The 25,684-nt window shown below is 43.6% G+C and overlaps 1 protein-coding gene across 6 annotated transcripts in view; it reads right to left on the bottom strand.

Annotated features, from left to right (window-relative positions):
- Positions 1 to 25,684, bottom strand: part of SCAF4 (SR-related CTD associated factor 4) — a 375,178-nt gene that overhangs the window by 132,778 nt on the left and 216,716 nt on the right. For all 6 annotated transcript variants that reach the window (XM_033949802.1, XM_033949800.1, XM_033949803.1 and 3 more), the window contains 2 exons: positions 21,150 to 21,250; positions 20,866 to 20,979 (listed from right to left, as the gene is read on the bottom strand). In XM_033949802.1, coding sequence (XP_033805693.1) covers positions 20,866 to 20,979; positions 21,150 to 21,250 — 215 coding nt within the window. The remainder of the gene's footprint in view (positions 1 to 20,865; positions 20,980 to 21,149; positions 21,251 to 25,684) is intronic.

Consider the following 25,684-nt stretch of genomic DNA (forward strand, 5'->3'; position numbering starts at 1 on the left):
GCCCTTATGAGTTAATGGTGGATAACATATTTCTATTAATGGAAACAAACCCAGGTACTGTAAAATATAACACAATGACAAATATTCAAATAGAACATTAACAGTAGAAGATAAATTTCAAGACAAAAGTTGTTTTTTTAAACAAGAATGTCTAAACTGTCTTAGTCAATTAGGATAAAACTTGTACTTGAAAACTTGCACTGTAGAATAACCAGAGTAAATTATAACCAATAAACTGTATATTAGTATTAGACCCTAAATATGTGTGTGTCTAGCTAGAAAAAACTTGTATTGGAAACATGTACTGAAATTATGGCTAATCTAGTGTAAATTGTAACCTGTTAACTATATACTATGTATGTTAAACCTGTAACCCGTTCTGGGCTCTTTGGGGACAACGGGATAGAAATCAAAAAATAAATAAATAAAAACTGATCTTATTAAAATAGGGAGCTCATTCCAACTTAAAGGAGCCTAATAAAAGAAAGATGCCTTCCATTAAACAAATGATCTAATTGTAGTAATGAAATTAATTCCACTAAATATGGCACCTGGCCATATGGAATATTAAAAATCATAGTACAAAGCTTAAAATAAATACTTGAATTTAAGAACTTAAGAAGTTGCCTCCGCTGAGGCAGACCAGAGGTCCATCTCACCCAGCGGTCCGCTCCCGCGGCGGCCCATCAGGCCTATTGCCTGAGCAGTGATCCCTGACTATTTCTATAATTTACCTCTTACTCCTATCCCTATAACCTGCCTCTACTCCTATCTGTACCCCTCAATCCCTTTGTCCTATAGGAACCTATCCAAACCTTCCTTGAAGCCCTGTAACGTGCTTCTGCCTATCACAGCCTCCGGAAGTGCGTTCCATGTATCCACCACCTTCTGGGTGAAAAAGAACTTCCTAGCGTTTGTTCTAAACCTGTCCCCTTTCAATTTCTCTGAGTGCCCCCTCGTACTTGTGGTTCCCCATAATTTGAAAAATCTGTTCCTGTCTACTTTTTCTATGCAACCAATATAATTTAATGAAACATTCTATCATATTTAGAGATGGAAAAAATTATCCTCACCAAAGTATTCTGCACAGTTTGTAATCTTTTCAACAATCCTTTGGCACATCCTAAACAATATTATAGTAGTCAATCTAGGAAAGAATAAGTGATTGAACCACTAGTACAAAAACTGACTTATCAAAATATTTCTGAACTACCCATAATTTCCTTAAAAGAAAAAAAATATATATTTTTTACTAACCAGATTAACTTGATGCTCCAAGCTCAAATTATCTAATTGAATGCCCAAAATTCTAGTTTGCATATCAAAAGTGTAATTACTTTGGCCAAAGTGTGATAAAAGATCCAATCTAGCCTGATCCTGTGTGCTCAGCCAAAGAACCTTAGTTTTGTCTATACAGTGGAACCTTGGTTAACGAGCATAATTCGTTCCAGAAGCATACTCATAAACCAAGTTACTTGTATATCAAAGCGAGTTTCCCCATAGGATGTAATTCTGTTTTCTTTATATAATCTAGGCATTTTGATACTGAGAAAATGGCATAATCGCAGAGGAAATATGAGTCGCCATTCCAACCATAACCAAACTGGTATATTTTCAATGGGCTCTGGGAGGACCCAATACATACCTTAGCGCAAAATATAGGACTGATGATACCTATAAAAATTGGGAAAATTTACCCCTCCCTCCGTAATTGGTTTTTGTAACGATACTAGGGCAATTCTAGGAGTCTTACCCAGCCAAATAAATTTTGTGAGAATGCTATTTAACTTTTTATAGAAGGACCCCTGAAAAAAACTGGTAACATTCCCATTTGATAACAAACCACAGGCAATATCATCATTTTAATAGTTTGAACTCTCCTCCACCAGGAAAGATGTAAAGGATTCCATTGCTCACACATTTCTGTTACCTTCTGTAATAAAAAATTTTCATTCACTTTCATTGTTTCATCCAGTGTGTTCTTTATCCAAATGCCTAAATATTTTATTCCATCTTCTTTCCATAGAAAGGAGAATTTTTCAAATAATCCTTTTGCTCCAATTTATTTTGTATCCTGAAAATTTTCCAAATTTTTATATTACATCAAGTAAGCATGGAATGGTTGTTTCAGGATTCCTCAAATGAAGCAGTATATCATCTGCATAAGCAGAAACCTTATATTCCCGATCTGAATAAAGAATACCCTGTTATCTCCTTCGCCTGTTGAATAGCTAATAACAAGGGTTCTAATACAATATCCAAAAGCAAAGGAGACAGGGGACATCCCTGTCTAACTCCCCTCTGCAAACTAAAACTTTCAGAGATTATTATTAATATACAGTCTAGCCGAAGGGGAACTATACAAGGATTGAATCATTTGTATAAATCCTGAACCTATTCCAAACCAATCCATTCCACCCTATCAAAAGCTTTTTCTGCATCTAAAGATACAGAGAAGGTTGGATCTTCCATGGCTTTTGCTAAATTTAACATATGAAAAGCCAGTCTGGTGTTGTTGGAGGAATGTCTCTGAGCAACAAATCCTGTTTGGTGCATACTAATAATAAAAGGGAGAGCCTTAGCCAAGCGCAAGGCCAATGTCTTAGCTAAAAAAGTTTACCATCTATTAGCAAATTTGCTTAGGTTCAGATTCTAGTCTGCCTTTGTGAAAAGTTGGCTTGTCTAATTAAATACTTCATAGTGGTACTAAATTTTATCATAAGGTTATCATTTTAAGACATGTTTCTATTGCACAAAATTCAGAAGTGTGCAGAAATACATGCTGAGGGGTAAATCTCTCTGGGATATTTTTGTCTGTCATATGGCAATACTCGAGAGGGTTCAGAAGAGAGCGACACGCTTGATAAAGGGTATGGAAACCTTTCATACGCTGAAAGATTGGAGAAACTGGGGCTCTTTTCGCTGGAGAAGCGGAGACTTAGAGGGGATATGATGGAGACTTACAAGATCATGAAGGGCAAGAGAAAATGGAGAGGGACAGATTCTTCAAACTTTTGAAGACTAAAAGAACAAGAGGGCATTCGGAAAAATTAAAAGGGGTCAGATTCAAAACCAATGCTAGGAAGTTCTTCTTCACCCAGAGGGTGGTGGACACCTGGAATGCGCTTTCAGAGGGTGTGATAGGACAGAGTACGGTTTTGGGGTTCAAGAAGGATGATTTCCTGAAGGAAAAGGAGATAGAAGGGTATAGATAGAGGATTACTATACAGGTCCTGGACCTGATGGGCTGCCGCGTGAGCGGACTGCTGGGCATGATGGACCTCTGGTCTGACCCAGCAGAGGCATTACTTATGTTCTTATGTACATTGATTAAAGAAATAGGCCTGTAATTTGAAACCAATGTGGGATCTCTATTTGGCTTCGGCAAGACTATAGTAACAGATTCTGCCATAGTACCTGTAATACAACCATTATTTAGATGGGACTGATATAAATTTAATAAACTAACTAAAAGGGTATTTTGAAACATTTTATAAAACTCTACTGTGAAACCATCTCCACCTGGAGCGGATCCAACTCTAAGGGACTTCAACGCCGATTGCAATTCTTTTAATGATATAGGTGCCTCTAAGCTTCTTTTTAAATGATCTGGAATTTTTGGACCACTAATTAATTTTAAAAACTCTGAACCATCTTTTTCTTTATCTGAATAAGGCTCGGAAGAATACAAAGCTTAATAAAAACTTAAGAATTGCTTTAAAATAGGTCCAATTTGAGAATGGGAATCACCCTTTTCATCTTTTATTGCAATAATTTTTGTTCTTCTTTTCTTTAAGATAATTTGCCAATAATCTTCCCGCCTTATTCAAGCTTCCATAATACATAGTCTGAGAAAACAAATCTTTCCTTGAAAATTGTGAAGAATTCTCATTATATTTACATTTTATTTTTTAAAAAAAACAAAACCCCTGTAGAGTATTTTGTTCCCATTTTTCAACCAATTTTGATTCTAAAACCTTAATTTCCTGTTCCAAATTATAAAATTATTTTTAAAGTTTTTTCCTAACATGCTGAATATGATATAATTTGACCTTAAACGCATCCCATAAAGTTACCATTGAGATTTCTTGCGACTCGTTAATTTGGAAAAATTCATTCATTTTTAATTGGAATTCTTCAAGAAACTCTGAATCCTCTAACAATGCATTATCGAATCTCCATAATGATCTACCATTTTCCTGTTCAACAAGATTACATTCAATCCACACCCCTCCATGATCAGACAAAATAATTGGATCTATGGAGGCTTGTGTTACTTGCTGTGTTAACTGACTTGAAACAAAAATATAATCTATTCTTGAAAAGGATTTGTGAACCTGAGAACAAAAAGAAAATTCCTGTACATTAAAATGAAGTATCCGCCATATATCTTTTAAATCTCAAGATTGTACCAAATTATCTAAACCTAATGATTTCATAATTTTGCTAGGTTTTTTGTCCATCAATGGATCCATAACAGGGCTAAAATCCCCCACCACTACTAAATTAGAAGTGGCCAGTGGTAGTATCAACTGTTGCAGAGTTTTAAAAAATTCACTTTGCTTCGAAATTGGGGCATATATATTAAATAGCGCCAACATAGTATTTCCCAGGCTCATTTCTACATGTACCCATCTTCCTAAAGGATCTGAATCTATTATTTTAAAAGTAGCTGAGCATTTTGTATTCACCAAAACGGCTACTCCTGCCTTCTTCCTATCACCGGGGCAAAAAAGCAATGCTTTACCCAACCATTTTCCAAGGCTTGGTACTTGGGCCCATCTTATTTAATATTTTCATCAATGACCTACAGCAGTGTTTTTCAACCGCTGTTCCGCGGCACACTAGTGTGCCGCGAGATGTTGCCTGGTGTGCCGTACGGTCAGGGCCGCCATCAGGGCAGTACCACCAGTCTAGGTAGAGGGGCGGTCCGCCCCACGTGGACAGGAGAGAGCTGGACGGGGGACCCGCGGAGTTCAATACATCTCGAGCCGCGAGGCTCGTCTTCTGTTCCTGCCTGCCCTGCAGCTAACATATAGCCGATCGCAAGCGTTTCCCGATGTCAGCGCTGACGTCGGAGGGAGGGCTTAAGCAAAGCCTGCCCTCCGACGTCAGCGCTGACGTCGAAGAATACTTCCGTTCGGCTATTTGTGCGCGGCAGGGCAGGCAGGAAGCAGAAGACAAGCCTCGCGGCTTGAGCTTCGTTTTGCTGAGAAAGTTGCAAAGATGGGCTGGGAGGCAAACACGGAACACAAAAGGGGGGAGGGAGTGCGTTTTGGACACAAGGCATGAACTTGGGAGAGAGGAAGGGAGGGAAAAAGATGCTGAGGTGGGGGAGGGAATGCGTTTTTGGACACAAGAAATGGACTTGGGAGAGAGGAAGGGAGGGAAAGAGATGCTGAGGTGGGGGAGGGAATGTGTTTTTGGACACAGAAGAAATGGACTTGGGAGAGAGGAAGGGAGGGAAAGAGATGCTGAGGTGGGGGAGGGAATGAGTGTTTGGACACAGAAGGCATGGACTTTGGAGAGAGGAAGGGAGGGAAAGAGATGGTTGTGTACACGGGGAATAGAAGAAAGGAGAATTTTTGGTCATATGGAGGGAGTGAGGTACAGATAGTGGCATACCAGGGTGGGGGGGCGGTCTGCCCCACCCCAGGTTTACATCCCAAGGGGGTGCACAGCTGGCCACCCTCCAGTGTTGTCCCTAGGCCGGCAAACTGCGGCTCTTTAGCCACTTGAGTGCCACCGCCGCCATCGGGAACAGGCCGGCGCCAAGTTCTCCCTGCTTTTCCCTGTGGGGCCGGCCAACTCTCGCCACTCGCGTCAATTCTGACGTCGGAGAGGACGTTCTGGGCCAGCCAATCGCTGCCTGGCTGGCCTAGAACGTCCTCTCCGACGTTAGAATTGACGACGGGTGGCGAGAGTTGGTCGGCCCTGCGGGGAAGAGAAGCAGGGAGAACTCGGTGCCGGCCTGTTCCCGATGGCGGCAGTGGCAGCCTATTCCCCAGTGGCGGTGGCAGCATTATAAAATACTTTCTTTGTGTTTATTTGATTCCTATATATTTATATATAGTAAATATAGGCACAGTTAAATTTTTTAACTTTTTCTAATTGTGGTGTGCCTCATGATTTTTTTCATGAAACAAGTGTGCCTTTGCCCAAAAAAGGTTGAAAAACACTGACCTAGAGGATGGAACATCCAGTGAGATCATCAAGTTTGCAGATGAAACAAAGCTATGCCGGGCCATCAAATCGCAGAAGGACAGTGAGGAAATCCAGAGTGACTTGAGCCAATTGGAGAATTAGGCAGATAAATGGTAGATGAAGTTTAATGTGGAAAAATGCAAAGTAATGCACTTAGGTAGAAAAAATAAGGAACACAAGTATAGTATGTCAGGTGCAACTCTGGGAAAAATTGAACAGGAAAAGGACCTGGGCATATTAATAGATAGGACTGAAGTAAATGCCACTTATTTACCTCATTGGAATGACTATGAGACGGCATTGTATGTTCCAAAAACAGACAATATTTTTTATTGTTAGTATAAAGACTTACAAAATTACAACAGCAAAGGCATAGCAGAAAGAAATATATTGTCAGTTCAGAATATGCAATGGAGAGTAGAACTTACACTCATATGCTTAGCAGGGGGCTAGCAGTTCCCCGCAGCATAAGTAAGTGAATCTCTCTGGCTCTACCTGTGATGCACTGTTTTTTTTATACAGAGAATTCTTCCTTCGTTCCAAAAAAACACATTCCCAAACTCTGGTCATGTACTTCCCTATTGGTACAAAAATGTATACCTAACTATTCCTCCCCCCAGTCCACGCCTCTCTCACTTCCCCGCCCCAGGAGGGGGGCCCGAGCAGAAACAGAGAATTCTTCGTGAACTTTCTTCCTCCAGCTCTGAGATCCTTATCACCTTGCAGATGCTAATTTGTGGTTTTACACCGCTGTACATCTTCAGGATGGCATCCTTGTATGCAGAAAGTTGGCAAGTGGCCTTTCAACACCCCAGCTGTGCTTCAGAGACAGGCCAGCCTGGGTAAGAGTTCTGTCTTGGTATCTGGCTCTTACGTCTCTTACTCCCCTGTCATCCTGCAGGGAATGTTGCTTGTTATAAATGTTTTATGGCTTTCCAGGGTGCCTGGCATATGTGAACTCATACAGCACTGATAACAGCTAAGCAGAACCTTGGAGAAGTATCCTCCCAGCAGGGAATGGAGACAGGAACTTTGCAGCAAAGGCCAGCTGGGTTAACATTTCAAAGGATACATGTGTTCACAGACAGCAAGGTACAGGCTGGGCCAGGCTATGGGAAAATATAGGTCTGTAGTGTCCAGCATACACAAGTGAGGCCAGTATATCCAGTTTATCCATCTGTATGTCCAGGTTATCCATCTCAGGACTCTGAAGCCATCGGCGCAATACGCGACAGCAGCGAAGAACGCAAATAAAATGCTAGGCATGATAAAGAAGGGAATCACGAGTAAATCGGAGAAAGTAATAATGCCGCTCTATAGGGCGATGGTCAGACCACACTTGGAATTCTGCGCCCAACATTGGTCTCCATGCCTAAAGAAGGATATAAAAATGCTCAAGAGGGTGCAGAGATGAGCAACAAAGCTAATAAAGGGCATGGAGAACTTGGAATATGAGGAACGACTTAAGAGACTGGGATTGTTCTCCCTTGAGAAGAGGAGACTGCGAGGGGATATGATCGAGACTTTCAAAATACTGAAAGGAATCGACAAAATAGAGCAGGAAAAAACATTATTTACAATATCCAATGTGACACGGACAAGAGGTCATGGACTGAAGCTAAGGGGGGACAAGTTCAGAACATATATTAGGAAGTTCTGCTTCATGCAATGAGTGGTGGATACATGGAATGCTCTCCCTGAAGAGGTAATTGCGGAATCCACCGTTCTAGGATTTAAGGATAAGTTAGATGTACATCTCCTCATGAGAGGCATAAAGTGACATGGGTAAGGGTAATCTAGATGCACTTCTCCTTATGAGAAGCTCAGAGTGATATGGGGACTAAAACTATGCTAGGGTACACCTGGCGGGGCCTCCTCGTGTGCGGATTGCCGGACTTGTTGGACCTAGGGTCTGTTCCGGGGATGGCACTTCTTATGTTATGTTCTATGGCCGCCAAGTGTGTCTCTTGAATATAGTATATATCTGTGTTTTGTTGTTTCAAAAGGTAAGTATTTTCTTTTTCTTTATTGGATGATTGAGGCCATTAACATTCATCGAAAAAATTTTCACCTCCATTATAATACTGTAATAAAAAGGGACTGTAAGAGATAATACAAACAATCAAATAATCTATATAGATCATATTTCCCATGCATCTCAATATCTTTCATTACATCCATAAAATTGTTTTACCCCCTTCCACATCCAAACCCTTATTTAAGAAAAACTCTTCCCCCCAAATAAAATGACTGCCTTGGAACACACATAGGATTAGCAATCACAATACCCCTCCCCCAAGCAACTATATATTTTTTCCTTCCCCTATCAGGATTCTGAATTAATAAGTTTGTATATTCATATCTTAATGATTTCCTCATTATCAATTCAAATTACATTAACATCTATGCTATTCGTTTTTAAGAAACTTTTCAGAAAAATCTTAACCATATCTCTTCATATTAGATATATTGTTATTGAAAAAGAACTTAATTAAGCAAGAGTTGCATAGTGCTTCTCTAGTAGATTATTGTAAACGTGAAATAATACCAAGAGGTCTGAGAATGCAAAAAGCCCCTAGAATGTACATTGATGATACAGATTTTGTTTCTCAATGGAACAGAATTTTGAATCGTTGCTCTTTGGACCTAATGATATTACTCATCCGTACTGCCCAGTCTAAGATCAGCTCTGATTTGACCACTTTAACATCACAGATTCAGGATTTACAATCTAGTGCTGATTATGAAGTTCAATTGAATGCACTAGAATCTAAGTCAGATAAATTCCGTAATGAATCTAGACTCCAAAAGATTAAAAAATTTAAGCGAGATGAAAAGGACTATTCAGAGGGGTATGTTTATACCTGGATGAAACCAGTTGACATGAATGATCAGGATTCAAGTAAACATGGAGTTAGGTTCCATCTTTCTTCTGACTCATCATCAGCCAGTGATGGACAATCTAGGCATTTTTTAGGGCGAGGAGGGCAGAGAAGGAGAGGCCAAAGAAGAAACAGGGGGAGGTTTGGCGGCAACAACAATCGCCCTGTAACCAAATCTCAACATCAGACCACGACGTAGTGGTTAATATCTCTAAGGTACATTTATCTCCTGTAGAATTGGATGTGCTAGCTAAAGGTCTTACATTTGTACCAGAGAAAAGAGTAGACCCGTTTGAGTTTAGAGTCCATCTTGAGCGATTTTTTAGAAAATTGCAGTTGAAATTGTTTTTTTCAGAGGTAGATGAGGGTATGATAGGTCAGTGATCAGAGATAAATCCACGTGGACTCCTTCAGGTTCTTTAGATCCTGCACTGCAGACATATAAAAACCTTGTTCTGCAGGATATTGAATCTAAACAGCAAAAATCTTTTTTTCCACATTGGAATTTGTCTAGAATAGAGAAGAATGCTTTGAAACAATTACAAAGTTATGATCAAATTATTATCCGCCGTGCGGATAAAGGGGGAGCAGTAGTGGTACAGGATAGGGTTCAATACATCTCAGAAATTACACGACAGCTCCAAGATATTTCTGTGTATCATTTATTGACAGAAGATCCCACCGAACACATTAGAGAGTTAATTTTTGAGGTGGTAGGTAAGGGGTTACAACAAGGTTTTCTTACTCAAAATGAGTTTAAGTTTTTGACACCTAAGTATTCTAGAATACCTTTTTTATATACCCTTCCTAAGATTCACAAGAACCTTTCCTGTCCCCCTGGGAGACCAATTGTGTCAGCCAAAGGATCTCTTCTGGAAAGAGTAAATCAGTATGTGGACCTATTTTTGAACCCATTAGTTCTCTCAATCACATCATTTGTACAGGATACTACTCATTTTTTGAAGATCTTGCAGCAACATCATCCTACTAGTTCTACAGTTTTAGTTACTCTTGATGTACAGTCATTATACATTAACATACCACAAGAAGAAGCATTGTCAGTTCTGAGTACTAGACTGGAATCTCGCCAACGTCCACATTTGGTGCCTTCTGAGTTTATTATTCAACTTCTATCTATTTCCCTAAAGAAAAATTTTTTTATGTTTCGAAATCGGTTCTATCAGCAGTGTAGTGGGACTGCAATGGGGGCATCATGTGCTCCGGCACTAGCCTTGTTCATGGCACACTTTGAAGATACATATGTTTATCCAGCAAGTTGGTTTTCAAGGATGAAACTATGGTGCAGATATATAGATGATATCTTTGCCCTCTGGGAAGGATCCATGGAGGATCTTTTGCTTGCTATAGATGATTTGAATAGTTATACTCAATCTATTAAATTTACTTGCACATGTGATCTCAAGAAAATTGCGTTTTTGGATGTTCAGATTGAGATCAGAGATCTGACTTTTTTTTACTACTGTCTACTGTAAACCGACTGATCGTAACACCTTTTTGCATTTTTCAAGCTCTCATCCTCAGCATTTGAAGGAGAGCTTGCCTTGTTCTCAATTTTTAAGATATCGTCGGATCTATTCCACTAAGGAGGACAAGCAGGCAGGTATTCTCACTAGTGGGTGACCTCCAAGCTAACCTCAGTGGGATGGAGGGGGAGTTGGCGACTTAAGAGAATAAATTTTTCAATACTGTTTGGCCAAACTGTCCATCCCGTCTGGAGAGAGTATCCAGACAATAATGTGAGGTGAATGTGTGAACCGAGGACCAGGTGGCAGCCTTACAAATTTCCTCGATTGGTGTTGATCTGAGGAATGCTACTGAGGCTGCCATTGCTCTGACCTTATGGGCTGTGACCTTACAAGGAAGTGATAATCCAGCCTGGGCATAGCAGAAAGAGATACAAGCCGCCATCCAATTAGAGATGGTGCGCTTTGATACGGGTCTTCCCAACTTGTTAGGGTCGAAGGAGACAAAAAGTTGAGGAGTGGTTCTGTGTGGCTTGGTGCGATCCAGGTAGAAAGCCAACGCACGTTTACAGTCTAGAGTGTGAAGGGCCGATTCTCCGTGGTGAGAATGGGGCTTAGGGAAGAATACTGGAAGTACGATGGATTGGTTGAGATGAAATTCTGAGACCACCTTAGGCAGGAATTTCGGGTGAGTGCGGAGGACCACCTTGTCATGATGGAATACTGTGAATGGTGGATCCGCCATCAATGCCTGGAGTTCGCTGACTCTGCGAGCGGACGTAAGGGCTACCAGGAAAAGCACTTTCCAGGTGAGATACTTAAGAGGGGCCCTGTTGAGTGGTTCAAACGGGGGCTTCATGAGACGGGAAAGGACTACATTGAGGTCCCAAACTACTGGGGGTGGTTTGAGAGGAGGGTTAACATGGAAGAGTCCTTTCATAAATCTGGCGACCACCGGATGGGCCGAGAGGGGTTTCCCTTGTAGGGGCTGGTGGAACGCCGCAATAGCGCTCAGGTGGACTCGTATGGATGTAGACTTGAGCCCGGATTGAGATAGGTGTAGGAGATAGTCCAGCACGGAGGATAAGGAAGCTCGCTGAGGTTCCTTTGATTTAGAAACACACCATGAGGAGAATCTAGTCCATTTCTGGGAGTAGCATTGTCGAGTGGCGGGCTTCCTGGAAGCTTCCAAGACCTCCCTCACTTCTTGAGAGAATTGGTGAGGGGTTACGTTGAGAGGAACCAAGCTGTCAGGTGGAGAGACTGCAGGTTGGGATGAAGCAGTGATCCTTGATGTTGAGTAAGTAGTGAAGGAAACACTGGAAGTGGTACTGGTTCCCTGCTGCTGAGTTGAAGTAGGAGGGAGAACCAAGGTTGTCTGGGCCACCGAGGAGCTATTAGAATCATGGTGGCCTGTTCGAGTTTCAGCTTGACCAGAGTCTTCTGGATCAGCGGGAATGGTGGGAACGCATATAGAAATCGTTTCCCCCAGTTCAGTAGAAAAGCATCTGCCTCGAGGCGATGAGGGGTGTAGATCCTGGAGCAAAACTGAGGCAGTTTGGAGTTGTGGGGAGCCGCAAAGAGGTCTATCTGAGGCGTCCCCCACTGTGTGAAGATTTGGTGAAGGGGGCTGGAATGGAGAGTTCATTCGTGCGGTTGTAGTAGACGACTCAGTTTGTCTGCTAAGACGTTGTTCTCCCCTGAATGTAGACTGCTCTGAGGAAGGCGTTGTGGCGCACCGCCCAGTCCCAGACTCGTAGAGCTTCCTGGCAAAGGAGGGCCGAGCCCGTGCCTCCTTGCTTGTTGATATAATACATGGCGGCCTGATTGTCTGTGCGAATGAGGATCACCATGTCGTGAAGTAGGTGTTGGAAAGCTTGGAGCGCATTGAAGATGGCTCTGAGTTCCAGTAGATTGATTTGGTGTAGTCTTTCCGCACTGGTCCAGAATCCTTGGGTGCGGAGACCATCCAGGTGGGCCCCCCATGCATAATTCGACGAATCGGTTGTGAGAACTTTCTGATGGGGGGGAGAGTGCATCAGCAAACCTCTGGATAGATTCGAAGAGGTCATCCACCAAAGTAGAGACTGCCGAAGAGCAGGTGTGACTAAGATGTGTTTGGATAGTGGATCGGACGTCTGATTCCACTGTGATGCCAGGGTCCACTGGGGGATCCTGAGATGGAGTCTGGCAAAGGGTGTCACATGTACTGTGGAGGCCATATGGCCCAGGAGCACCATCAGTTGTCTCGCCGGTAGGGTTTGGCGAGAAGACACCGACTGGCAGAGATGAAGAAGAGACTCCATGTGTTGCAGAGGCAGGAATGCTCGGAGTCGGGTGGTGTCCAGGACCGCTCCGATGAAGGGGAGGGACTGGGTGGGTTGTAGATGAGACTTGGAAAAGTTGATCTCGAAGCCCAAATTCTGGAGGAAGTAGGTTGTAGCCAAGGTCGCCGAAGTGACCTCTGGGGCTGACGGGGCCTTGATGAGCCAGTCGTCGAGGTATGGGAACACCTGTAGACCCCTGTCCCGGAGTGCCGCGGCCACTACCACCAGGCACTTTGTGAAGACTCTGGGAGACGAAGATAGGCCGAATGGTAGCACTCGATACTGTAGGTGCAGATTTCCCACCCGAAATCTGAGGAACTTTCGGGAGGCCGGGTGAATGGGGATGTGAGTGTAGGCCTCCTTGAGATCCAGGGAGCATAACCAGTCGTTCTGCTCGAGGAGGGGGTATAGAGAAGCCAAAGTCAACATGCGAAACTTCTCTTTGACCAGAAACTTGTTGAGGGCCCGAAGGTCTAAAATGGGTCGCAGGTCGCCCGTTTTCTTCGGGACGAGGAAGTACCGGGAGTAAAACCCTCGGTTCAATTGGTCTGACGGGACCGGCTCGACAGCCCGAAGCTGAAGTAAGGTTTGGACTTCCTGAAGAAGAAGGGCGGTCTGCGTCGAGCTTGAAGGATACTCTCTTGGAGGATGGTCCGGGGGGACCCGATGGAATTGAAGAGAGTATCCTTCTCTTATGATGGTAAGGACCCACAGGTCCGTGGTTATGGCCTCCCATCGATGGTAAAAAAGATGGAGGCGGCCCCCTATGGGAGAGGCTGAGTGCAGAACGGTGTCGGTTATGCTCCCGGGAGGGGAGTCAAAAGGGCTGGGGAGCCTTAGGTGCAGCCGGTGGCTGAGGTTTTTGCTGAGACTTCTGGGGAGGTTGTCTCTTCACAGGTTGTCTCGCAGCAGGCGTTTGTCTGGGCATGTAACGCCGCTGGTAAATCAGGGGTGGCCTGGAAGGTCGAGACTGTTGAGGTTTGGGTTTGGGCCGCAGGATGGATTGAAAAGATTTTTCATGATCCGACAGCTTCTTGGTAACAGTTTCGATAGACTCATCGAACAGGTCAGCTCCCACACATGGTACGTTGGCGAGTCTGTCCTGGAGGTTGGGATCCATATCGATTGTACGGAGCCATGCCAGGCGACGCATGGCTACCGCGCTTGCGGCAGCACGTGCCGAGAGTTCGAATGCATCGAAGGAGGATTGCATCAGCTGGAGGCGTAATTGGGAGAGGGAGGCTACCACTTCCTCGAACTTGGGTGTCTATGAACGGAGTGAACTTGCGGAGCACCGGCAAGAAGAACTCCAGATAGGAAGAGAAAAAGAAATTGTAGTTCAGCACCCGTGACGCCATCATGGAGTTTTGATAGAATTTTCTACCAAATTTGTCCATCGTTCTCCCCTCTCGGCCCGGCGGTACAGAGGCGTAGACCTGGGAGGGATGAGAGTGTTTAAGAGAGGACTCGACCAGTAGGGATTGGTGGGAGAGTTGAGGGCCCTCAAACCCTTTATGGTGCACGATGCGGTATCGAGCATCGAGTTTGCTGGGAATCGCCGGTATGGAGTACGGTGTTTCGAAACACTGCATGAAGGTCTGATCCAGCAATTTATGCAGGGGGAGCCGAAGCGACTCCGTTGGAGGGTTAGGTAAATGCATGGTGTCCAGATACTCTTTGGAGTATCGGGAGCCCGTGTCAAGGGTCACATCCAGGTCATCCGCCATTTGTCGGAGGAATGATGAGAAAGACAATTGATCCGCCAGCGTCGGTCTGTGGGACGGGCTGGAGGAGGAGGAGGCCTCCGGGTCCATGGACATCGGGGAGTGGCAAGGAGAATCGGGTACGGGTGTCTCCTCGTACTCCGGTCCCTCCGGAGGGGACACCTCTGATGAGGAGTATCCCATACGTTGCAGTTTTTTCTGCGGTGACACCTCCGAATGGCGTGAAGAGTGCCAGGATGAGTGTCTTGATCGGTGCCCGTCTCGGTGGCGGGACGGGGATCGGGATCGTCTGTGCATCGCATGGTCTCCCGAGGCCCCCAAGTGGTGGATAGGGCTGGAAGCGGTGGATCGCAACTGGGGTTGCGATGCGGATTCTTGCGATGCTACCCAAGTCTGGTAAGGAGTACGGAAGAACTCTTCCTGACTATGCCCAGGGCTTTGAGTATCGATCGGAGGTCTGGTCCCATGTTGGCGCGGAGGCGTAATGGGCTCTAATGGCGGCATATCGGTAAGCGAGGCTTGCCGCATGGGCATCGCCGCCCTCCCCCGTTCGTCCTCGTCGGTTTTCGAGGTCGAACGGCGTGGAGGAGGGGGAGGGGGCGGACCGCCCCTTTGGACCGGTACCGGGAGGTCACCCTGTATGGCAGCGATGAGCCCGGGTCCGATGGTCTGCATGAGCTCAACGAATTGAGCTTCCAGCATGGACCGTAGCGAAGCCGATAAGGAGGGATCCGCACCGAAAGGGGGTCCTCCTGCACGGTCATTGCGCTCCTTCGAGGTCGAGTGCTTCTGCTTAGTAGCTTTCGGCACTTTGATGACCACTGGTGGCACTGTGGAAGGAAGAGGTACCTGAACCGAGGAGACCGGGGCAGGCACCGACGTCGAGCTCGTGGATGGTGTCGGGATGAACGATGCCGGTTTCACCACACTCGATGCAGGAGGGGTCGATACCGGTTTCGCCCGAACCGGGGAGGTATCAGATGAAGTGGAGGCTGAGGGATCCTTAGCTGCGTCCATCTTGAACATCGATTCCCACAATAGGCAACGCCGCTTGAATGAGCGTGCCGTAAGGAATATAAGTTACAGTCAGTTAGATTGAAACAGAAATTGCACAGTAGAGGGTATCCTGAACAATGTGTCAACAATGCTTATAGAAGAGCACTCTATAATCCCAGAGAACGTCTTTTGGAATATTCTAAACCTAGAGATGAAGATCAAAGAATCACATGTGTGTTGCCTTATTCTCAGCAGGCTAGCATCTATGGCCATAGTTTGAAGAAATATTGGAAATGTCTATCAGTGCATCCTTGATTTCGGGAGTGCACTATGATGTTTTCTTTTGCACACAATAAATCTATTCAAGATGAATTGTGTCCCACAAGCAGGGTAGCTATAGAAGCTGTAAGTGAACAGAGGAATATGAATATGGTAAGAGGACATACTACCCTGTTTCCCCGAATATATGACACTGTCTTATATTTTTTTAAACTCCAAAATATGCACAAGGTCTTATTTTCAGGGGGATGTCTTATTTTTCCATGAAGAAGAATACAGTACACATTTATTGCTGAAAAAAAGACATTTATTACCTGTATATGGTACAGGTCATCACATCTCCATATTTCCATTCTCTGTTAATTTGGTAGGTAATTGCTCTAGCATACCAAGGAAGGAGCAGAGGAGTAGTCTGTTCTGGGTATAGGCAGGGTGTGTGCATGGAGCAGGTGTGGGTCCGCAGTCCACGAGTGCCATCATTGTTCCACTGGCCCCAAATTCTCTCATATCAATTTCCTGTTCCAGGGTAGGGGACCAGCAGAGCTGACACACACACACACACACGTCCTGTCCCCACCCTGAAAGCCTGATGACCCCCCCCCCCCCCGACTCACCCCCCCCCCCCCCGCAGGACCGCTCGCACCCCCACCCCGAAGGACCGCTCGCACGCACTCCCACCCGCACCCCCACCCTGAAGGACCGCTCGCACCCCCACAGCTTCCAGACCCCCCCCCATTATGTACAAGCTTATACCGGTGTCCTGCTGCTACCTCTTGGCGGTCCCGACTCCCCGACACGATCGGGGCAAGAGGGAGCTCAAGCCCTCTTGCCCCGCCGACTCCCCAACAATATCGGGCCAGGAGGGAGCCCAAGTCCTCCTGGCCCTGGCCCCCCCCCCCCCCCCCCCCCCCCCCGCTAGTTGTTCGGGCCAGGAGGGAGCCCAAACCCTCCTGGACACGGCGACCCCCTACCCCCACCCCGCACTACATTACGGGCAGGAGGGATCCCAGGCCCTCCTGCCCTCGACGCAAACCCCCCCCCCCCCCAACGACCCCCCCCCCAAGAACCTCCGACCGCCCCCCCCAGCCGACCCGCGACCCCCCTGGCCGACCCCCACGACACCCCCACCCCCCTTCCCCGTACCTTTCTGTAGTTGGCCGGACAGACGGGAGCCAAACCCACCTGTCCGACAGGCAGCCAACGACGGAATGAGGCCGGATTGGCCCATCCGTCCCAAAGCTCACCTACTGGTGGGGCCTAAGGCGCCTGGGCCAATCAGAATGATACCAAACTGTGCGGCAGAGTTAGGTCCAGGGAGGAGTGTGAGGACCTACAAAGGGACCTGGACAAACTGGAAGACTGGGCAAACAAATGGCAAATGCGCTTTAATGTGGAAAAATGCAAGGTCATGCATATAGGGAAAAAGAACCCGTTGTTCAACTACAAATTGGGGGGGGGCATTGTTGGGAGACAGCAGTCTTGAGAGAAACTTGGGTGTGCTGGTGGATGCATCACTGAAGCACATCTGCACAGTGCGCAGCAGCCTCGAAAAAAGCCAACAGGATGCTGGGCATCATAAAGAGGGGCATAACAACCAGGACGCGGGAAGTCATCATGCCATTGTATCGAGCGATGGTGCGTCCACATCTGGAATACTGCGTTCAATATTGGTCGCCGTACCTCAAGAAGGACATGGCAGTACTTGAGAAAGTCCAAAGGAGAGCAACGAAACTGGTAAGAGGGCTGGAACACTGCCCATATGCCGAGAGGTTGGATAGGCTGGGGCTCTTCTCTCTGGAAAAGAGGAGGCTCAGGGGAGATATGATAGAGACCTTCAAGATCATGAGGGGCATAGAGAGGGTGGATAGGGACAGATTCTTCAGGCTGAAGGGGACAACAGGTACGAGGGGGCATTCGGAGAAACTGAAGGGAGACAGGTTCAAAACAAATGCAAGGAAGTTTTTTTTCACCCAAAGGGTCGTGGACACTTGGAATGTGCTACCGGAGGAAGTGATCAGGCAGAGTACGGTACAGGGATTCAAACAGGGATTGGACGGATTCCTGAGGGATAAAGGGATCGTGGGATACTGAGGGAGGAGCTGGGATGTAACACAAGTATAGAAAGCTAACCAGGTAATGAGTATAGAAACCCAATCAGGTCGTGCATGTGCAAGACCGGAGGGTTAGGACTTCGATGGGAAGATAGGACTTCAATGAGAAACCAAGGTGGCAAGGGGGCCCCTTCTGGTGATTCAGACAGGTCGTGACCTGTTTGGGCCGCCGCGGGAGCGGACTGCCGGGCAGGATGGACCTATGGTCTGACCCGGCGGAGGCACTGCTTATGTTCTTATGTTAAATCCTGAAAACCCGACCAGATTACAGCCCTCCAAGAGGGACTTTGACACCCCTGGTTTAGGGGATGAAGAACTTATGTGCATGATGGAAGAGCGGGACCTGGGTGTGATTGTATGTGATGATCTTAAGATGTTCAATCAGGTTGAAAAGTTGATGGCAAAAGCTAGAAGGATGCTAGGTGGCATAGGGAGAGGTATGGCCAGTAGGAAAAAGGAGGTATTGATGCCTCTGCATAAGACTTTGGTGAGATTTCATTTAGAATATTGTGTACAATTCTGGAGGCCGCACCTTCAGAAAGATCTAAAAAGGATGGAGTCGGGTCAGAGGAAGGCTACTAAAATAGTCTGTGGTCTTCATGATAAGAAATGATTGACAATGCTGCTCAGTTGCAATATGGATGGTAGTGAAAAGTTTGAGCCACTGGTGATTGGGAAGAATCGAAATCCACGGTGCTTCAAAAACAAACACCTGCCTGTTGAATATGAAAGCAACAAAAACGCATGGATGACAGCAACATTGTGGACTGAATGGTTACAGAAGTTTGACAATCTGATGAGAAGGCGTAGGAGGCACATTGTAATGCTGCGTAATAACCGCAGTACACAGCAATGACGTAAGGATAACCAACATCAAACTCGTGTTTCTGCCACCAAACACGACCTCTTTGATCCAGCCGATGGACCAAGGGATAATTGCAAACTTCAAACGTCATTACAGGTCACTCATCCTAAGATATGTGATAGCAATGATTGATGCAAGCACAGAATCCAGACCCTGAGCTGCTGAGAAAAATGACAGTGCTCGACTCTCTTCATATGGTACAGAAGGCATGGAGTTCTCATCATCAATGATTTCACACATCTTCGTTCACACATCTGATGAGACAACTGAAGCTGACACTGTCCACTGAACTCCCAGTTGGACTCTCATATGGGGACAGACTTAAAGATCTCAATCTGTATACTTTGGAGGAAAAGTGGGAGAGGGGAGATATGATAGAGATGTTTAAATACCTACATAAAAATAAAAAATTAATTATAGTTTTTGGTGGAATTCACTGTGTCATATGTACAAAATAGAAAGGACATTGGCCATTCAGACTGGGAATTTTAAGAGGTTTCAGGAGATTTGGGAGCCATTAACAAAATATTGTAATGTTTAAATAGTGTTTTCCCCTTTAAATATGCACATCCAGGAGGAGGGAGGTGGAGGGATGATAGGTTAATGAATTTTGAATAATTGATATGGATGATTATAGATATTTTATGTATGGGCATTGTGATTGTTTAGGGGGGAGGGGGGATTAATTCTGAATAATAAGTGTGATATTTGAGTATAAAATGTTATATTTACCGTTACACTTAAGAAGTGGAAAAAAAATACCTACGTAATATAAATATGAGTCGAGTTTCTTTCATTTGAAAGGAAACACTGCAATGAGAGGGCATAGGATGTAGTTAAGAAGTGATAGACTCCAGAGTAATCTGAGGAAATACTTTTTAACAGAAAGGGTGGTAGATGCGTGGAACAGTCTCCAGAAGAAGTGGTGGAAACAGAGACTGTGTCTGAATTCAAGAGGGTCTGGGATAGGCACATGGGAACACTCAGAGAGAGAAAGAGATAATGGCTACTGTGTATGGGCAGACCAGATGGGCCATTTGGCCTTTAAGTTTTTATGTTTCTAAATAAATAAAAGTTTGTAGATTTCTGCAAGTCATGGGTTCATGGGTAGAGGTAAAACACCTTTAATATGGATTCCATAACTGAAATAGAACATGAATTGGTCAGTTTGAATATCCATGATAACATCTTGCAAGTCAAAAGACAAAATCTGTCCAAATTTGACTGGTTTCAACAGGATTAAATTCAATCCTATCCTCAAATGACTTTTCAGCTTTTTGTTAAAAATAAGCAAATTGTTGACATGAAGGAATAGTAGTGCTTAAATTATTGCCTTGTTACAGCACATGCTAATTAATTTAGTGCATGCTATTTCTTGCATATCTTATTTTATTTAGTGCACACTAAACATGAACTATTGCATTAATATAACAGGACAACAAACTAAATTAACTTTGTTATTTTGCATAACTTTTTTTCTTTCATTTTATGTCTATGAAAAAATGTTTACTGTAAATTAATCATACTGAATTGTATTTATTCAATTTTCTATACTGTTCTTCTAAGGGAGCTCAGAATGGTTTACATGAATTTATTCAGGTGCTCAAGCATTTTTCCCAGTCTGTCCTGGTGGGTTCACAATCTATCTAATGTACCTGGGGCAATGGGGGAATTAAGTGACTTGCCCAGGGTCACAAGAAGCAGTGTGCTCAAGAAGCTTTAATCACTGCACCATACTCAATGTAAGACCTGATCCTCCTTGTTTTAAAAAGTGTATTTGCATTACAATAGAGGAAGGGAACAAAATTTTGTTAAAAGATCCAAGAACACAAGCTACAATATCAAGAGACACTGCATTAAAGTTGTGGCACTGGTGGCCCCCATGCCTCCAGCCACTTTTGAGTTTGAAGTGCAGCAATTATACAGCAGTAACATAAGGTTAAAGATTTGGCAAGGATCTCTCCTAGATGGAAGAAAAGGGGCAAAGTCGTACCTTTATAGATTTCTGGTTCACTTTGTAGTTTCCACGGCTCAATTTCTGTAATGCACGGAAAGCATCCTGTCTATTCACCATGACAATATAGGCACATCCTCTGGGAGGGATCATCTATTCCATATAGAATACAGTGTTATTCAAAATGCTGGCAATACTAAAAACTAAATGAACTCCCCCCTCAATTTATGGAAAATCAATAGTTCATGAATTTCAACACAAAATAAGGCAACCAAATACCTCTCAATCAAACCCTAACACCATTTCTATTTATTTGCACTCACGTTAATTGATTCAATTGGCCCAAACTCTTCTAAAAGGCTTCCGACATCCTGCTGAGTTGTTCTTTTGTCCAGCTGTCCCACCCAGAGTGTTGTACTACAAACTAAAAAGAACAAATTTAAAATCAAGACATATGATACATGAATTGTTGAGAACAGAGAGGATTTAAGTTGAAACTTCAGGACCATAGTTTAAGAAACATTCTGTAAAGATTGGAATCCTGATTTCAGTACTTTAACAATGCAAGTGCGCTCAACCTTGTTATAGAATTTGGAAGTTTAAACTTTATTTGTTCCCATGGAAAAAGAAAGCTATTATGGACAATAGCAATGGGTTGGTAGTTTTTTAGGGGGGTGAGAAGAGTTTTCTAAGGATTGGGGGGGATATGAATACAAAATAGGGAAAAAACGTGTTATTCTCTATGCTTTTGTAATTGTTATCACATTCGGTATTATGAGGTTCTGCTGAATAGTGTGCTTATATAGTTTAATTAGATCATTTGTTAAATGGAAGGCATCCTTTTCCAGGCATTCTTGATTAAAAAATTATCTTGAAATTTATCTTCTACTGTTAATGTTCAATTTGAATATTTGTCATTGTGTTATATTTAACTGGGTTTGTTTCAATTAATAGAAATATGTTATCCATCGTGAACTCATAAGGACTTTGGCGGAATACAAGTCAGAATGTAATGTACTTTAATAATAATAATAATTTTATTTCTTATATACCGCTGTACCGTGAGGTTCTAAGCGGTTTACAGTAGAAACAGAAGAAATGCAATAAGTAAGATTAATTAAGATGAAGAGAAAGTACGAGTTCCCTGACTGTCCCAAAGGCTCACATTCTTGCTAAAGTACTTGAGAAAAATAAATTAGTTAGGTTATAAACATAGAGTAGAAGAAGGTAGGAAAACAGTTCATAGGAAAATTAATTTCGAGTACATTATACATTATATATTGTTCAAGGCGGAATACAAATTATAGGAATTACCAAAAGAATTGCGTAATAAAGATTATCTAGATAAATTACATAACAGTTATTCATGTACATTACATGGTGTGGTAGAGGATTCAATTTTGAGAATTACATATCAAGGGAATCAATTGATAACAGAATATAGTGGAGATTATCAGTATATACTGTTTACAGATTGGAATTACCTAATAATGAATTAAGAAATTTATTGGATAGTGTGGAAAAGGTTTATATAGGAATCGGAGTATGTATGATAGGAAAGGATCTAAGAATTGAATTAATGTGTTATTCTATCGAGGGAGAGCTTGTGCATAAAGGGAGGATATTAGTTGGTAATGACGTGTTTTCTGAATAGAAATGTTTTGATTTCTTTTCGAAACACTTTGATGTCTGTTGTATTGATCATTAGTTTGGTGATTGTGGGGTCAATTTTTGCTGCCTGTGTCGCTAAAAGGCTGTCGTATAGTTTCTTAAGATGGGTTCCATTATTAGGTGGGAAGGTGAATAGGTTTTGAGTTCTTCTTGATCTGGATGAGCGGTAGCGGTTTAGGCGGTTGTTTAGGTAATAGGGGGCAGTTCCATGGGTTATCTTAAACAGCAGACAATAGAACTTGAATTGAGTTCTTGCTTTTATCGGAAGCCAGTGAGTCTATATAGGCGGGAGTGATGTGGTCAAATTTGCTGAGACAGTAGATGAGTCTGATGGCAGTGTTCTGAACTGTCTGTAGTTGTTTTATCATATTGTTAGGGCATGTTAGGTAGAGGCTGTTGCAGTAATCCAAGTTACTGAGTGTGAGGGATTGTACAATGATCTTGTAGTGTTCTTTGGTAAAGAAATTTCTTATTTTTCTTAGGTTTCGCATGGTGAAGAATGCCTTCTGTATGACTTTGTGTATCTGTGTCTGCATAGTGCAGCGTCTATCTAATTGTATTCCTAGAATTTTTAGAGTGCTCAGTATGGGATATTTGATTGTATTTACTTCCAGTTCTGTTATAGATTGCTTTTGTTCCTTCTCTAGTAGTAGGAATTTGGTTTTCTCTGCATTCAGTTTCAATTTATGGTTCTTCATCCATTTTTCTACAGTTTCCAGTGTTGTTATCAGGTGTTCATTGGAGCTGGGGTCTTGTATGTCAAATGGGAGAATGATGGTTATGTCATCTGCGTAACTGAAAGATGTTATATTTAGGGCGTCTAGGGCAGTGCCTAAGGAAGCTATGAAGAGGTTGAATAGTATGGGCGATAGTGGGGATCCTTGTGGTACTCCGCAGGGGTTTGACCATGGTTCAGATAAAATATCTTTTGACTTAACTCTATATGATCTTGTTTGAAGGAAGCCTTGGAACCAATAAGGCAAAATTAGGTTCTTTCCTTCACTAATCATCTTTCTTGTAAATTTACACTCTATTCTTGGACAAGTGGGTTATGCATCCCATCTCATGAGATCTCTTGTAGGAAGCTTCATTTACAAATTTTTGATCCTCCCCTCTTACCTCAGGACTGCCCTCTGACTTCCAGTTGGTACAAAAGCAGACAGTCATACCTGTATAGGACACAGAAAGGGAAGGGGTATAGGGATACTCCCTGAGAAACAAGTCTGATCTGCTCATTCTAAAACTGGATAACAATCATGACCAATCAAACAGTTTTCATAAACATTATAAATCATAACAGTGTAGGGCACAACAGCAAAAGATTCTCAGGGTAATGACTGATGTTAATCTTGGAAAGGCTGGTCAAAGAATCCAGAGTCCAACTTATCAGTACTTAATGAGGCAGCCAATCAGCAAATCTCAGGGCAGGTTTCATGAATAGTGTGTGAATTCACAAGAAAGAAGATTAGTAAAGGTACAAACTAGAGAATGACACGGTGACAAAATTCATCACCGTTCCCGTCCCGAAACCATCTTCATGTCATTCTTTAATGAGAGGCAGAAGAATCAGAGTATGAATGGCCACAACCATTGACCCACAAGCTTTGCTTTGAAGAATGCTGGTGTAGAAGGACTGAGGTTGAAATAAACACTAGAAAATGACATGGGATTATTTCCTGCGGTTATCCGCGGGAACGGTGATGAATTTTGTCACCGTGTCATTCTCTAGTACGAATCTAATCCTTCCCTCCGCTCTGTGTCCCAAATTCATGCTTCCCTCCCTCCCTCCTGTGGGTATTTACCTCTGCTGGCCAGCTGCCTCCTCCAAGCTGCACTTCTCTTCGCAAAGCTGCAAACAGTGGCTCCTGTACATGGCTAATCCAGAAGCCTTCTCTCTGAGACTTCTGGGTCAGCTGCGAGCCGCATATATGAACCGCGGCATTGGCTTTGCGACAAGAAGTGCGGCTGGGAGGAGGCAGCCAGTCAGCGGAGGTAAACCTCCGCAGGAGGTAGGACAAATTAGGGACATGTTGGGACAGGAAGGGAGGAAAGAGGGGGCATGTTGGGATAGGAAGGGAGAAGCAATAGAAGTTGCTTACCTGTAATGGTAATTCTCCTTGGACAGTTGATCATTCAGCCACACAATTGGTGTCATCACCTGATGGCATCAACTGTGTGGCTGAATGAATCCGCTGTCCAGGGAGAAGCGTCACATTGGGATACAGAAGGAAGGGAGGGCGCACAAACTTTAGACAAAGGATGGAAGGAAGAAAGGAGGGAGGGAGCATGAACTTGGGACACAGAATGGAGAGGAGGGAGGTGAGAATAAAATTGGGACATAGAATGGAAGAATGGAGGGAGGGAAAGATGCTGAGGTGGAGAGGGAATAGACAGGGAGAATTGTTGGGCATGGGTGTCAAGAGGGAAAGAGATGGTACACATGGGGAAATGAAAAAAAGAGGTGAATTGTTGGGCATTAAGAAAGGAGAAAGAAATAATGGACATTGTGGTGGGAAAGGTTGCATGGGGAAGATTGATAGAGAGAAAAATGTTGGATGTTTGAAGATTGATAAGAGGGAAAAAGTGGTGGAGATGCAACAGATGAAGAACGAAAGTAAGTGTAAAACCTATCTTTTCTTTATATTAAAACTACAGTACTTTATTTTGAGGACTGTTTCTTTAATGTTTAAAGTTCTTTAATGCTTTTATTGAGTGTATACTGTACAGAATCTATGTTACATACTAATTCCACTTAAGAACGGTTTAAAAAAATGGAATCTGTTCTTAACCTGGGAACTGCCTGTATTGCCAAGCTATCAGGGCTTGAGTGTCCAGAAAAGCACACATCAACTGGCGAAGCTGCTCCTGGCACGATTTGGTAAGAAACACATAAAATACTAGCTCTTACTGTAGGAAGACAACTGAAAGTCAGAGGACAGTTCTGAAGTAAGAGGGGAGGATCAAAAATATGTAAATGAAGCTTCTCTACCCAGTCCTTGGGACATACTCAGCTATAAGTGTAAGATGAATATGCATACAATGGAAGCAGTGCAAACCTATTCCATGCATATTCTGAAAACATCACGAATACGGAAGAAAAATCCTTATACCAGCCAACTTCAAGAAAACAGATCACAAAAAACTGAAGTGGCACATTAAATATCCAAAAAACATAAGACAACTCTTA

Source organism: Geotrypetes seraphini, chromosome 6, assembly GCF_902459505.1.
Source record: "Geotrypetes seraphini chromosome 6, aGeoSer1.1, whole genome shotgun sequence".
Classification (NCBI taxonomy): Eukaryota; Metazoa; Chordata; class Amphibia; order Gymnophiona; family Dermophiidae; genus Geotrypetes; species Geotrypetes seraphini.